Consider the following 13,663-nt stretch of genomic DNA (forward strand, 5'->3'; position numbering starts at 1 on the left):
AGGTGTGATGGTCAGGGGGTGCACATACCTTTGCTCACCTATTGTATTGTAATGTCACTTGTAGTTCAAGGTGTAATGTTTAATACAGATGTTTTTATATATTACAATATTTCATTTGTAACATGCCTCTTAGCCTCTTAGTTCTCCATCGCAGTGAAATTCATCCCTCGTTTTTATTTTGTTTTTAGAAAGTTTTCACAACTCTAACCTGCTGACTATAAGCCTCCATTATGTCTTAGCTACAGCCCTGCTCCTTTAAACCTGCTTTCATGCAAATGAATAATTTCTAAACAATTCATAAGAGTCAAATATCAAATAATTCATAAGAGTCAAATGTCAAATGATTCAACAAATATGAGTCCATATTAAAAAATAACAAATAATCTCAGTCTTTTCTTCCCTATTTCATACCCAGGAACTGTTAGAATGACCACACTGACTCCTTTATGATTAGTTTAATCTTGAATCAGATGTTTTATGAGCATAAAAAAAGATCCGAACCCACTGATAAAGCGTAACATTTTGTGTGAGTCTATGCGGTGAAATCACAAGTTTCCTTAAAAAACTCAAACCATTTACAGTATAGTGAACACTGATGAGTGGACATTGGCTCGAAAAGGAAAAAGAGAATATAAAATACACAACTTTGCATTGCGATATGAAAAAAACAAAACAAAAATAAAAACAGATAACATCCAGACACATGAAATGTTCCGTGGAGATTAGAGAGGAAATCCTCCAGTATTGCACCAAGGCTCAAATCGCCATTCTATTTCTTTTTCTTTTTACTTTAAGGATCATTATAGTGAAAAATCACACAATTTCCTACACAGTTTCCTCTCGCGCCAAATGCAGTTCATCAACCCGGGACATTTCTGACGACCGACTGCTTTTTTTTTTTTGTAGCTAACACACAATTCATCATTATTTGAAACATTATCCCTGCTATTAAAAACACAGATTATGGAGTTTAAAAAGTCTAAAGCGGGCAGAGGAAGAGTTTTGGGTGGGAAAAAAATGGGTGGGGAAACAAAACTTCCATTACAAGTTAAAGGACCTTAAATGGAGAGATTGTGTACAATTTTTCACTGAATTGTTCCTTTAAGTGTTTATAATGCCTTCTTTATCACACACACACACACACACACACACACACATCTAAAGAAAGAAAGAAAGAAAGAAAGAAAGAAAGAAAGAAAGAAAGAAAGAAAGAAAGAAATCTCCTAAAACTTTCTCTGAAGGCCGTAAAATAAAGAATCATACCATTATAAAGCATTTATAAAGTGTTATACAGCCTTAGAATGATTTGTTTATTATACAATATGAATTGTTTAATACAACAAAATACAACATTTAAATATATGTTTTATTGCTTTATGAGTTTTAATCATTTGACCCAATTGTGTAAAAAAAAAAAAAGTCGTCTCATAAATGCAACAGACTCAGAAATCGCTGATGAATTTCCTCTAACTGCAATCATCAGGTTTGTTACGGTTTCCATGGTAACAGCTCCATTCATTACAATTACAGCAAATATAAACAATTATAAATTCATTTTCTTTTAAAAGCAGGAATCGCTAACTAGCGTGTAATAAACACTGTAATAAATAACGACAACATTTATAATGCTTATAAATGCCTTATTACACGTTATGAATGTTAATAGCTGGCCTTCTGAGAAAGTTTTACCTTTACCCAGATGTACAGATTTTTCACATAAAGTTGATTCTTTTTAATATAAAAATAAGCTGAAGGTTTGAGAGATTTCATTACGCACACGGAGGAGGAGGAGGAGGAGGAGTCGCAAAAACAAGAATTTAATCTTTTTATAACATCATGAATTTAGTAGGATTTTATACGGATGTCACGTTTTTTACCAAAATAAATGAGAGAAAATGTCGCTAACGTGACCAGTGAGCAGGACGGTCGTAACTGATTAGCATAAATGACGCAGTTTGGCGAAATATAAAATAATTTTTTTTGCTGAATTAAAATGAATTTTTTGAGTTCTCGAGCTCCTCCGTGACACGTGTCTCTGAGCTGAAACTCACACGTCACTGTATACACGAGTGTTACTGTCGTTATATATTTAAAAAGAAATATGGAGAGGTCACTTAGAATCCGAAGAGAAGGAGAGCTTTTACATTTATACAGAGTTTATAAAGGGTTCACGGACGTGGTCTGACCGCCAACACACACCTCAGTCACGTTAAACACACCACGCTACTGATAAGCAGGATTGTTAACTCGAACACTAGAACAGGAAGATAAACATACAAAATGATAGATTTAGTACAAAATACTGAGTTAGCTCTTACAATCAGCCCCCCCCCCTTTATTACACACATCAGCTACAAGCCTGGTCAGAGAGAAACCGGCTAATTACTGGCTTTTTATTTGTCGCTTCGGAAAATTTTACATAAAAAACAAAACAACTCTCTACACGTCAGAGTCCACTCCCAAGATCTCATGATCTCATTATTCATTAATCAATAACAAGATTAATAATTAATTAATAATCATGTGATTAATGTTTAAAATGAAGTTGAGAAAAAAATATATTGAAAAAAAGAGTGATGAAGTGTACACAGAGCAGGATCTAATACACCAGAGAGAGAGAGAGAGAGAGAGAGAGAGAGAGAGAGAGAGAGAGAAAAGGAGAAAGTAAAAAAGAATATATAAAAGAAACAAAAAGAGAAAAAAAAAGAATAAAGAGATAAAAATGAGAGAAAAAATGGAACTGAGACATAAGGATTTTTTTTCTGTTGGTAGGTTTAACATTTGAAGTTTTATTTTAAAAATCATTTCAAAATATATTTGTAAACAAAATATTTATATTTATATATATATATATATATATATATATATATATATATATATATATATATATATGTTTATAAAATATTTATATTTCATGTTTACAAATATTATATAAATAATATTTTTTTAAAATTGTAAAAATATTTTTTATTGTTGTAAAGACATTTTAAAACGTAAAATGTGAGGTTTCTGCCCATGTATAAATTTATTTAATTCTGTATTTATTACTGAAAATCCTCTGCACACAAAAGAATGTTTCCCTGAAATCAAAAGCAGAAACCTGGAGCTGAACTTGAGGAGAAGCAGCAAGGAGAAGGTTTGAGGAGGTGATGAAGGTTTGAGGAGGTGATGAAGGTTTGAAAAGGTTTGAGGAGGTGATGAAGGTTTGAAAAGGTTTGAGGAGGTGATGAAGGTTTGAGGAGGTGATGAAGGTTTGAGAAGGTTTGAGGAGGTGATGAAGGTTTGAGGAGGTGATGAAGGTTTGAGAAGGTTTGAGGAGGTGATGAAGGTTTGAAAAGGTTTGAGGAGGTGATGAAGGTTTGAGGAGGTGATGATGGTTTGAAAAGGTTTGAGGAGGTGATGAAGGTTTGAGAAGGTTTGAGGAGGTGATGAAGGTTTGAGAAGGTTTGAGGAGGTGATGGTTTGAGGAGGTGATGAAGGTTTGAGAAGGTTTAAGGAGGTGATGAAGGTTTGAGAAGGTTTGAGGAGGTGATGAAGGTTTGAGGAGGTGATGAAGGTTTGAGACGGTGAGGAGAATGAGGAACGCTGTGAAATACTGCATGAAATAAAAAAGTAGATGATTTAAATTTATTTATTTATTTATTATAGCCAGAGATCAGCGGACAGTTGGTGGAGGACTCGGACGTTTCTGAGTGGAACGGTTATTTACAGTAATGCAGTAATGTACAACACAACCACATCATTCCTGTGGAGCTGGAGCTACGGTATTTTTTTTCTTCTGTACTCTAAATAAACAAAGAGGTAGCCTTTTCCCAAACTTGTCCTGCGAGGCTGGAGAGGCAGGAATATTTAAGGTAGTGGATAAAAACCTGAAACTGTCGGCTGTTTGCGTGAACATGAACTGCGACCCGTCTTTTTTTTTGGCACTAATTAGCGGGGTGATGCAGGTCGCAGCGGTTTGATCTGTGTTTTTCTCCTTGAGTCTTATTGTGCCTCCGATCTGTCGAGAGGAATGCTGTGAATTTCCTGTTAGTTCTTGGGGGATATGCTGTGTTTTTCCTGTCTCGGACCGAGGCAAGGGTTTTTTTGTCCCGCTGACTTCCTGTTGCTGGGTGGCTGCAGAGGCGGAGTTTTAAAAAGTTCCCGGTTCAGACGAAAAAAGCCCTGCCCTGTTCGTCTATGTGTGTGTGTGTGTGTGTGTGTGTGTGTGTGTGTGTCCCTCTCTGAGCATGCTCATGCCATGCTGCTGGTCGGTGTGCTCTGGGTGCTGCTCATGCTGCCGTTGGCACTGCTGTTCTCAGAGGGGGACGGGTTAGTGGGCACAGAGTGACGCTTAGTCAGACCGCATGGACATCCTGAGAGAGAGAGAGAGAGAGAGAGAGAGAGAGAGAGAGAGAGAGAGAGTGAACAGTATGAGAGAAGACAGAGAGCAGGAGAAGAAGAGAGAGAGAATGAGAAAGAGAAGAAAAGAGACAGACAGATAGTGAGAAAGAGAATTTAGAGTGACAGAAAGTAAAAGAGTGATAGTGATAGACAGAAAGGAAGAGAGAGAGAGAGAGAGAGAATGAAAAATAGAGACAGGAAGAGAGAGAGGAATAGAGACAGGTAGCAAGAATAGAGAGAGTTTAGAGTGACAGTAAGTAAGAGAGTGATAGTGGGGGGGGAGTAGACCGTGACAGACAGAAAGGAGAATGAGAGAAGAGACAGACAGACCAGAGAGAGAGAGAGAGAGAGAGAGAGAAGTTTACTAATTTCGCATTAATCTACACTTTGTGACCAATCAGAATTCAGGATTGATCAGTCAGTCAGTCACATGACGTTGTGTTTGTACCTGAGAAGAAGGTCCCTGTGGAGCCAAAACCCAGAGCGACGGGGTAACCTGAAACACCCAAACACACACACACACACACACGTGAGTTCCACATCACACATGGACACACTGACCGTCTCTAATGTCCTCGTCTATTTCCTCACAAGCAGGTGAAAACCCATGAAAAGTGACGTTACTTAACTGTTTCATCTTATTTCTAGCGGGAAATCATCTCGAGGCTTGTTAAGGTCGCCCTCGCCGCCCTTTAGGCCTCTTCCCTCATAAGCTAAAGGAGCAGAGATGGTTCCTGCTCACACACTCGTCACATCGCCTTTCGCTAATAATCAATAGCAAAGCGTGCAGCGTGGGAGAGGACGGACGGAGCTGAGCTACTCACCTGTACGGATCTTGATGAACCAGAGAGCGGCCATGAGCAGGATGCCGATGAGGAAACCTCCGAAGGCGATACCCAGAACCGACTGAAGGCTGAACTCAAAACATGGATCTGAAACATCACAGGAACATTAATAAACACAATCGTAACATTTTTTATTGAGAAAAATTCTCTAAGGATTCTCCAAGACATTTCTATGATTCATGATATTTATCACAATATTTACATTTGTGAGCAAGCTGCCAGAAATATAGATAAAGAAAAAAAAGATTAACATTAAATAAATAAACAAACAAATAAATAAATAAATAGCAATGATGCAAAAAAGACAAAACACAAAACCAGGTACTATTTTTTGTTTTCAAAAAAATGTATAACAATCATTTCTAGGATTCTGTATCTATTATTTTCTCCACTTATTTACTAAATATTTTCTCAAATATTTTAAGATTTTTTTTTATTTTAATTACTTAAAAAAATATTATTATTTTAAATTAGTCCTTTTTACATTTCTGTTTAATCCATTTTGGAATAATTAAATTCTTGCATCAATGAGCAAAATATATTTCACTGATTATTTAACCATTATAATCTGCTGATCTGTCAATCTGCACTTTTTCTGTTTTTTATTTCATTGAATTTATTTGCTAATTATTTTTTAACGAACTCAGTTGGGACACTTTTTAATTGCTTCGTCTTCGTTCGTGTTTTCGGGGGATTTCGGCTACGGCTGGTGGACATGCTGTGGTTTGATGTGTGTGTGAAGTTCCACTGACTGCAGAAGAAGTAAATAAGGAGAGGAGAAATGTTTGTTCATCTCTGCGGATGGTTTTTCTGTGTCAGAATATAGCACAGGACACCTCTTTACATCGGAGGCTGCAGATTTTAAAACAGGATGAAAAACTGAAACGTGTTGTCCAGTGTGCAGAAATAATGTATTTAACACCTGCAGTGTGAGGAAAGTCAGCAGGTTCAGCAGCTTCTGCTCCCTGAAGACCGGCGCTGACTGATTACTCTTCCTTTCTGAGCTCAGCGAGAAAAAACAAGAAACTAAGCAGGAGGTTGAACACACTGCTTATAGCCAGCGTTTTAGTCTGGCCCTTACAGCAACTGCATCTCTTTTATTTAAAGGTGAATAAATGACTTCTGCAAATATTTGCTGCATTTAACCGATCCACATGCAGAAGTGGAGAAAGAAGTGATAATTATGTGAAAGTTGGGCTTATGGTGTGACATGAAATGTGGAACTGGTGCAGCAAAGTTACCTCTGAAAAGGTCAAATGAAACACAGTCAGCTGTTTAAAAAGAAAAAAGTAAAAGTTTTTGGTGAAACTCACGCTCGATAATTCTGAACATTTCAATTTGCTTGAAAAATTAAGAAGTTTAATGAATGTGGGCAGGGTTAGAATGGGGGTGTGGCTACAATGTGGGCATAGTTAGAATGAGGGTGTGGTTGGTATAGGGGTGTGGTGTGGCTACAATGTGGGCAGGGTTACAATGAGGGTGTGGTTAGTATAGGGGTGTGGTGTGGCTACAATTTGGGCAGGGTTAGAATGAGGGTGTGGTTATAATGGCAATGTGGTTGGAATGTGGACAGGGTTATAATGAGGGTGTGGCTACAATGTGGGCATGGTTAGAATGGGGGTGTAGCTATAGTGTGGGCAGGGTTAGAATGAAGGTGTGGTTAGAATGGGGTGTGGCTACTATGTGGGCAGGGTTAGAATAAAGGTGTGGTTAGATGGGCAATGTTATATTTGTAGCTTTCTATTATAGTTTCATTTTTAAAAAATTGTATGTAATATTACAGAGCACCGGGTGCGGTTAGAGTATGGGTGGAGTTAGAGGAGGGGCGTGGTCATGAGTGCAATTAGTATTTTTGCATTTTCTTACAACTTTGTTTGATTAAATTCCTATAAATTTTTTATGGGGTCAGGTTGAGTTCAGGTTAAAGTATAATAACTATAATAAATGTTGATTTTATTTAAGAACAGTGAAAAACTGATCCAGGAAAAGTTTTGTTTTTAAATCAACACCTCATCTTGTTTGTTTGTTTTCTGCTGCAACGGTACAAGTGCCATGACAAACACAACGGTATTGTTCAGAAAAAAAAACTGAAGCTGATCAAACAGAGGCAGGAAAGAGTGGTGCAGGTGGTCAGGACCAGTCCAACTCCGAGTCCAAACAGGAAAGACGGCCTGCGCGAGTCACTTCCTGTCCAACACCCTTCTAAATAACAAATAGAGAGAGTCATCTGCTGTTTGTGTGATAATAATATCCTGAAGAGCTGCAGCCTTGTGGACTGAACAAGAGGAGAGACGAGTGCTTCCGGTCCTGTCTCCTGTCTCTTACGGAGCATCCTCCAGCCATGATGATGATGATGATGATGATGGTGAAAGTACGTGCCGTGAGGAACACAATCTGTTGTGATGAAATTGTGTCCTTTTCTGTGATTAAAACTGAGAACACAGCAGGAAAAAATAACAGCGCTGCCAAGCTGAGGGTTTTGCTCATGCAGCAAAAAAGACGCGACCCTGTGTCAGTTCCCCTTTTCCTCTTTTTTTTGACAATTTCTTTTTTATATAAGGAAGCAAAGTGAAAATATAATGGGTTTTCCTCCTGAACAGAGGTGAGGAATGCGGCACTCACTCCTGACTCGTCTGCCTGTGGGCTCTCTTCCCGCTTTGAAGAACAACAGCGTTCGGCTTTTTGCGAGTCTCTGACAATGGCATGTGTTTGGACAGCCACGCGCTCCAGGCCCCGGGACACAATAAATCCCCCACTGACTCATTATTTTCTGATTACAGCCACAAGGTCAGTGAACAGGCCTTCCTATGAACCCGGCCACATCCTGACCTCAGCTCCATGACGACTGTTTACGTCAGCGGCTGAAGCGTTTCAGCGCCAGGGGAGAACCGTTAACTCTTTCCCCTCGGTCTGATTTAAAGGTGAAGCGATTTGTCTGAAATAAACCCTTTTAAGACAATGTAATAGCCTTTAAGGAACAAAGTATGATATTATTTCCCTTTTATGAAGCTACAGTGTGAACCAGTGTGAACAGATTTGCTAAATTCTAGGTTCTCTAAGCCTAAAAAGAAGAAAAAACACACTTACTAATGGCAAAAAAAGGTTCTTTAGTTCTTTAACCTTTGTCGTAAATGTTCTTTTTTTACACTTGTAGAAAATGGAGAAAGGTTCAAGACAGGAAAAGGCTTTTTAATGGGAAAACACTCTGTGGCATGATTCTGCCTTAAACATAGACCCGTGTAAAACTGACCAGTGTAGAGAAATAGAGAACCCTTTAAGAACCCCTGAACCACCGAGCAGATCTGACAGATTCTGCTCCTGAGACAGAACATGAGTTTACCATCACTATTCTGCTTATTCCACTCTTATTCTATTCTACTGTTGTTTATTTTTATTCTATTTTTATTTTTATATATTGTATAATAAATTCTATTTTATAGTACATTATATTCTTTTATACTTGACATTCTTTTTATTTTAGATTCTATTTTCTTCTAGTGTATTTCATCTATTTTATATTCTAGTTTTAAATATTTATTTAAATTTATTTCTTAAATTTTATATTCTAGTTTAACATTTTTATTTAAATTGTTTTGCGTATATTTTATATTCTAGTTTCACATTTTTATTCAAAATATTTCTTAAATTTTATATTCTAATTTCATATTTTTATTTCCATTATAGGACAGTCATAAAAAACATTTCACATTTCAAAACATTGTGTATGTGACAAATAAAATTTGAATTAAAATTAGATTTACTGGGTTCAATCTAACCACAGCTGTAACTCTGAGGACATGTATTTTAGGCATCTATATATCAATAAATGAAAGAAGTATCATCCTTTATACCTCGGTCCTTTCTGTGAAGCCTGGTGGTGGCAGCATCATGTTAAAAAGGCGTCCTTGGTTTTTCTGAATAATCCTGCCTTTACCTGATTACTTTAGGCTTTTAGTTTTTGATTTAAAGGTGCAAATAAAGTTGGGGAGGTTATTTTACATCCAAACCCTGACTGATTTTGATCAGAACTTGTTTTTCACTGAGATAATGCGACACTTCACGCAAGCCGACTCCATTCATCTAATTACGCGACTTCTGATGGCAGCTAATTAAGGGGTGAATAATTCTGCAATCACAGGTTAATAATTAGTCAATAATAAATTAATAATTCATTAAAACTGCACTGATTTTCCCCTGCTTGATTATCATGAGCTGTTTCTGAAATACAGATCATTCCAATTAAATCCATTTTAGTTCCAGGTTGTAACTCTACAACATGTGGAATAATTCTAGGAGAGAGGTTTGTGTTTTGTGTATTATTTTTCCCCCGTGGTTTTTGGCGCATAACATTCTTTCTTCCCACAAGAAGTAAATTCACTAAAGTGCCTGATTAGTGCTGGAACGCAAACTCGGCCTGGCTGTTACCGAGGCAAATGGTGCGAGTATAATGGTGAAGAAAAACAAAATCCAAACAACGTTTAATGAAGCAAGACCTGCAGTGTGGAAGATCTGAACACCAGTTAAATATGTCTGGACTGGTTGGTTTACTCACTCTGTGGTGGGATGTACGGCGTGACTTGCACTTTCTTGGCCACGACCTGCGGTTTCGAACAACTCTGGGAAATCAAGAGAAATGACAATGAGTGAATTAGTATTAATTCAACAGAAATAATTTGTTTTCATGTGTGGTTTTTCTACCCATAATCAAACGCTGGATTCTGATTGGTCAGCAGGTGGCCTGAGGTTTTGCTTTATATATAATAAGTGTTGATTACTGGCTGCTGTGCATTAATAAATTCACTTTGGGGTCATTTTTTCAGAACAGCTTTCTGGAATAATTGTTTCTGGTCAGAGCGTCTCTCTCTCTCTCTCTCTCTCTCTCTCGCTCTCTCTCTCTCTCTGTGTGTGTCTCTCTTTTGAAAGCAGCAGTGACCCGAGCACAAAATCACTCCAAAGTGGCTCGAATTATTTCAGATGGTGACCATGGTAACAACAAAAAATGAATGAGAGACAGCATGTCGCTTTGGTTTGCTTCTATTTTTTTTCAGTCTGAATTAATCTTTATATGAAGAAAAGATTTCACCAACACAAACAAATTCATTCCGATTTAACACGAAATGTTTACATGAATCCTAAACTGTATAAAATCTCTGTTCACATTTATACGCTACATAAAACTCAAACCAACGTGATGCTCGTGTGAGGAGTAAGGTTTAGTCAGTTACCATAACGACACCATCATATTTTTAATCACACTGCTTGTGTTGTAAACAATCTCAGAAATCCACAGTCAAGTGTAATTAGTAAAGGTTTGCGTTGCTCAGTATATCATAATTGGCCAGGATTCAGGAACAATGGCACTCTGTTTTGTTGATAACAACATAAAATGCACACATTATCCATCTGTATAATATAACACCTGTACTTATATTCTAATTTCACAAACATTGTGTTTAATTGTGCAACAAAACTATATATATATATATATATATATATATATATATATATATATATATATATATCAGGCATAACATTATTACCACCTACCTAATACTGTGTTGTTCTCCCTTCTTTTGCTGCCAAACAGCCCTGACCCGTCCTGCACTGTGTATTCTGAACCCTTTCTATCAGGACCAGCATTAACTTCTTCAGCAGTTTGATCAACAGTAGCTCGTCTGTTGGATCGGATCACACGGGCCAGCCTTCTCTCCCCACGTACATCAGTGAGCCTCAGCCGCCCATGACCCTGTCTCCAGTTCACCACTGTTCCTTCCTTGGACCACTTTTGATAGATACTGACCACTGCAGACCGGGAACACCCCACAAGAGCTGCAGTTTTGGAGATGCTCTGATCCAGTGGTCTAGCCATCACAGTTTGGTCCTTTTGGTCAAACTCACTCAAATCCTTACACTTGTCTATTTTTCCTGCTTCTAACATCAACTTTGAGGACAAAATGTTGACTTTCTGCCTAATATATCCCACCCACTAACAGGTGCCATGATGAGGAGATACTCAGTCTGATTCACTTCACCTGGCAGAACGTTATGTCTGATCGGTGTGTGTATATATATATATATATATATATATATATATATATATATATATATATATATATATATATTTATATATACTTTTTACTATTTTTTTAATATATACACCTGTTTTGTGTTCCACATTATATTTATTTGTGAAGTATGTAATTGTAATTGAAATGTAATTGTTTTACTGATGCAGTTGTTATTGTGGGCTTTTGTGAACTGTTTGTCCAGCAGGGGGCTCACAGACCTCCCTGATCCAATCACCCTGCTCTCCAGGACATGGAGTCATGATACTCTGGACACAGAAACCCAACAGTGACCTGCCTCATCTTATAATAGACTTGCAGCAATACAAGTAATTAATTTGAAATAGGTGAAAATAATAATAATAACTGAACATTTCTGAGCTGACTCAAACAGTGAACGTCGGCTTTTATTCTTCTAATAAATGGGTGATTTAAAGGATATTCATTTGGATTAGCATGCGTTGGTTTACTCGTTTAGACTTGACACGTGTGTATATGAACGTGTTTATTGTAATTGAGCTCGGAGTCTCAGTTGGATTAAACAGAATACTCGGCTCATGTCTGAGTGCCTTTTTTGGCTTTATGCTACTTGAAATTCACAGAACTTGCGATTGATCTTAAATCCTAACTGATGTGAAGTATAAACATTACCGCCAAAAGCTAACCTGAGTATCAAAACTCTTAGTAAAGGTTTAATGAATAAATAGCAACGAGTAAGAGAGCTAATTAGCCAGATTTACACTTTATATAATACATGTAAAACCCCATCTTCAGGCTAGGAAGGAAAACTGGAAGTAAAACTTGATAATATTTTGGTAATGGAAGTAGCAGAGATCGTCGTTGCCTCTGGTGAGTGTACATAGCTAGTATGTGAACTGAACACTGGATAGGCCACGCCCACATAAGTCTCAACGCTCGCTAGTATGAAAGTTTTTGAGAGCACTGAAAGCCACATACCAGTTTGTGGTGTTTAATACAGTGGCTGATGTAACACTGAAGCTCCCAGATGTTGGAGGGATGATCCTGCAGCATGTCGAGGGAGAAGCTGAACCTGTTGTTATTACGGCACGCCGTGCACGGCTCCGCCTTAACGGAGATGTCCTTCACCGCTGGTTGGATATCTGTAGACCTAACCACACATGACTTCACACTGATAATTAGCTCCAACTCGCCATGGACCAAACTCGAGACCTGAGAAAACAGGATTAACAAAAACAAGAACAAAACAAACAAATAAATAAAATAAATAACAGTGATGAATTTATGACATATACTGTATGTAGCTGAAAGTATCGGGAGAATTATCTAGCAATAGATCCAAAATAATCCACTTATTGTATAGTTTATTACCTGAGCGTAGATCCTCTCGTTGGTCTGCACCTTGGTGTTGAGATGAAGCTCCTCCGTGTAATCTGGAGACGTGAACAACTGCATGTTGTTGGGAGACGTGGGAGACTCTGTGGTCTCAGTTCTTTCAGTGACTACGCACGGACAGAAATAAAAACCTTAAAGGCCATGTTGCGTGTGCCTGCTGTGTATTTATCTCTGATTCACACTGAACTAAACTTTATAATGAGTCATTAAGCAAGCAGCAGTGAGTCATGTGGAATATCCAAAAATGTTAGCCATATGTCTGACATTTAAACACAAAAACTTACACAGAGAGAGAAAATCAAACCGTATTTTCTTTTTAAAGAAGCGGTAAGCTATACCTGTGAGGTGAACTGTAATATAAACTCACAATGAATTCTTCCTTCCCTTTAACTAACCCACAACAATTACAGTGAAACTAAGCATGTTCTATTAATAATAAGGTGCTGAGTGGATTTCTGGGCCAGAAAAACATAAGAAAGTGACTGAAAATCAATCCCCAACCTACATCAACTACATGATAGAACTGAAAATTGCAGATGTTCCGAGGCTTTTAAAAATCACCTTTAAGCTGATGAACTGAACTAATTTAAGGAAATCGCCGGAGTTTTACCTTCAGTGGGCATTTGTGTTCTGATCCTGATGTGGATCGCTGGACTGGACTCCAGATAAATCTTCGTGTAGCTGCTGATTGATGTGTCCTTAAAATAACCGAGTGCATTATCCCACAGCTCGGTGTCGCTGTCAGAGAGGATCGATTTCGGTTTCATGAGGAAATCGCCTATATATAAGGCGTTGTTGTTCTACGCAGACAGGAAAGAATACACACATTATGGCACATTATGGCACTCACATGGAACGGACATCAAAAATTTCTAATCATACCAACATGATCACCAAATATAAACACAAACTTAAAAAATTATATCATAATTATACATTATATTTACATAGAGCGTAATTTCTTATTACTGACCAATCCATAAAAATCCCAAAACG

The 13,663-nt window shown here is 37.6% G+C and overlaps 1 protein-coding gene and 1 long non-coding RNA gene across 3 annotated transcripts in view; one reads left to right on the top strand and one right to left on the bottom strand.

Annotated features, from left to right (window-relative positions):
* The first annotated feature begins 2,962 nt into the window (after positions 1-2,962).
* On the top strand, positions 2,963-3,630 carry LOC131348197 (uncharacterized). The gene is made up of 3 exons (XR_009203895.1): positions 2,963-3,136; positions 3,281-3,376; positions 3,490-3,630. It is a non-coding gene; the product is annotated as an uncharacterized LOC131348197 (long non-coding RNA).
* A 336-nt stretch (positions 3,631-3,966) lies between these two features.
* eng (endoglin) overlaps positions 3,967-13,663 on the bottom strand; it is a 35,893-nt gene continuing 26,196 nt past the window's right edge. Inside the window, exons 8-15 of one of the 2 annotated variants that reach the window (XR_009203894.1) lie at positions 13,278-13,467; positions 12,644-12,774; positions 12,251-12,484; positions 9,781-9,844; positions 5,208-5,315; positions 5,013-5,096; positions 4,832-4,879; positions 4,264-4,355 (exon numbers count right to left, since the gene is read on the bottom strand). Coding sequence is in view for 1 of the 2 variants with exons in the window: in XM_058382923.1 (XP_058238906.1) it covers positions 4,234-4,355; positions 4,832-4,879; positions 5,208-5,315; positions 9,781-9,844; positions 12,251-12,484; positions 12,644-12,774; positions 13,278-13,467 (897 nt within the window). In the remaining variant the exon portion in view is untranslated. Of the gene's footprint in view, positions 4,356-4,831; positions 4,880-5,012; positions 5,097-5,207; positions 5,316-9,780; positions 9,845-12,250; positions 12,485-12,643; positions 12,775-13,277; positions 13,468-13,663 lie in introns of both variants that reach the window. The other variant, XM_058382923.1, reaches the window with a different exon arrangement.

This window comes from Hemibagrus wyckioides, linkage group LG28 (assembly GCF_019097595.1).
Source record: "Hemibagrus wyckioides isolate EC202008001 linkage group LG28, SWU_Hwy_1.0, whole genome shotgun sequence".
In the NCBI taxonomy this organism is placed as follows: domain Eukaryota; kingdom Metazoa; phylum Chordata; class Actinopteri; order Siluriformes; family Bagridae; genus Hemibagrus; species Hemibagrus wyckioides.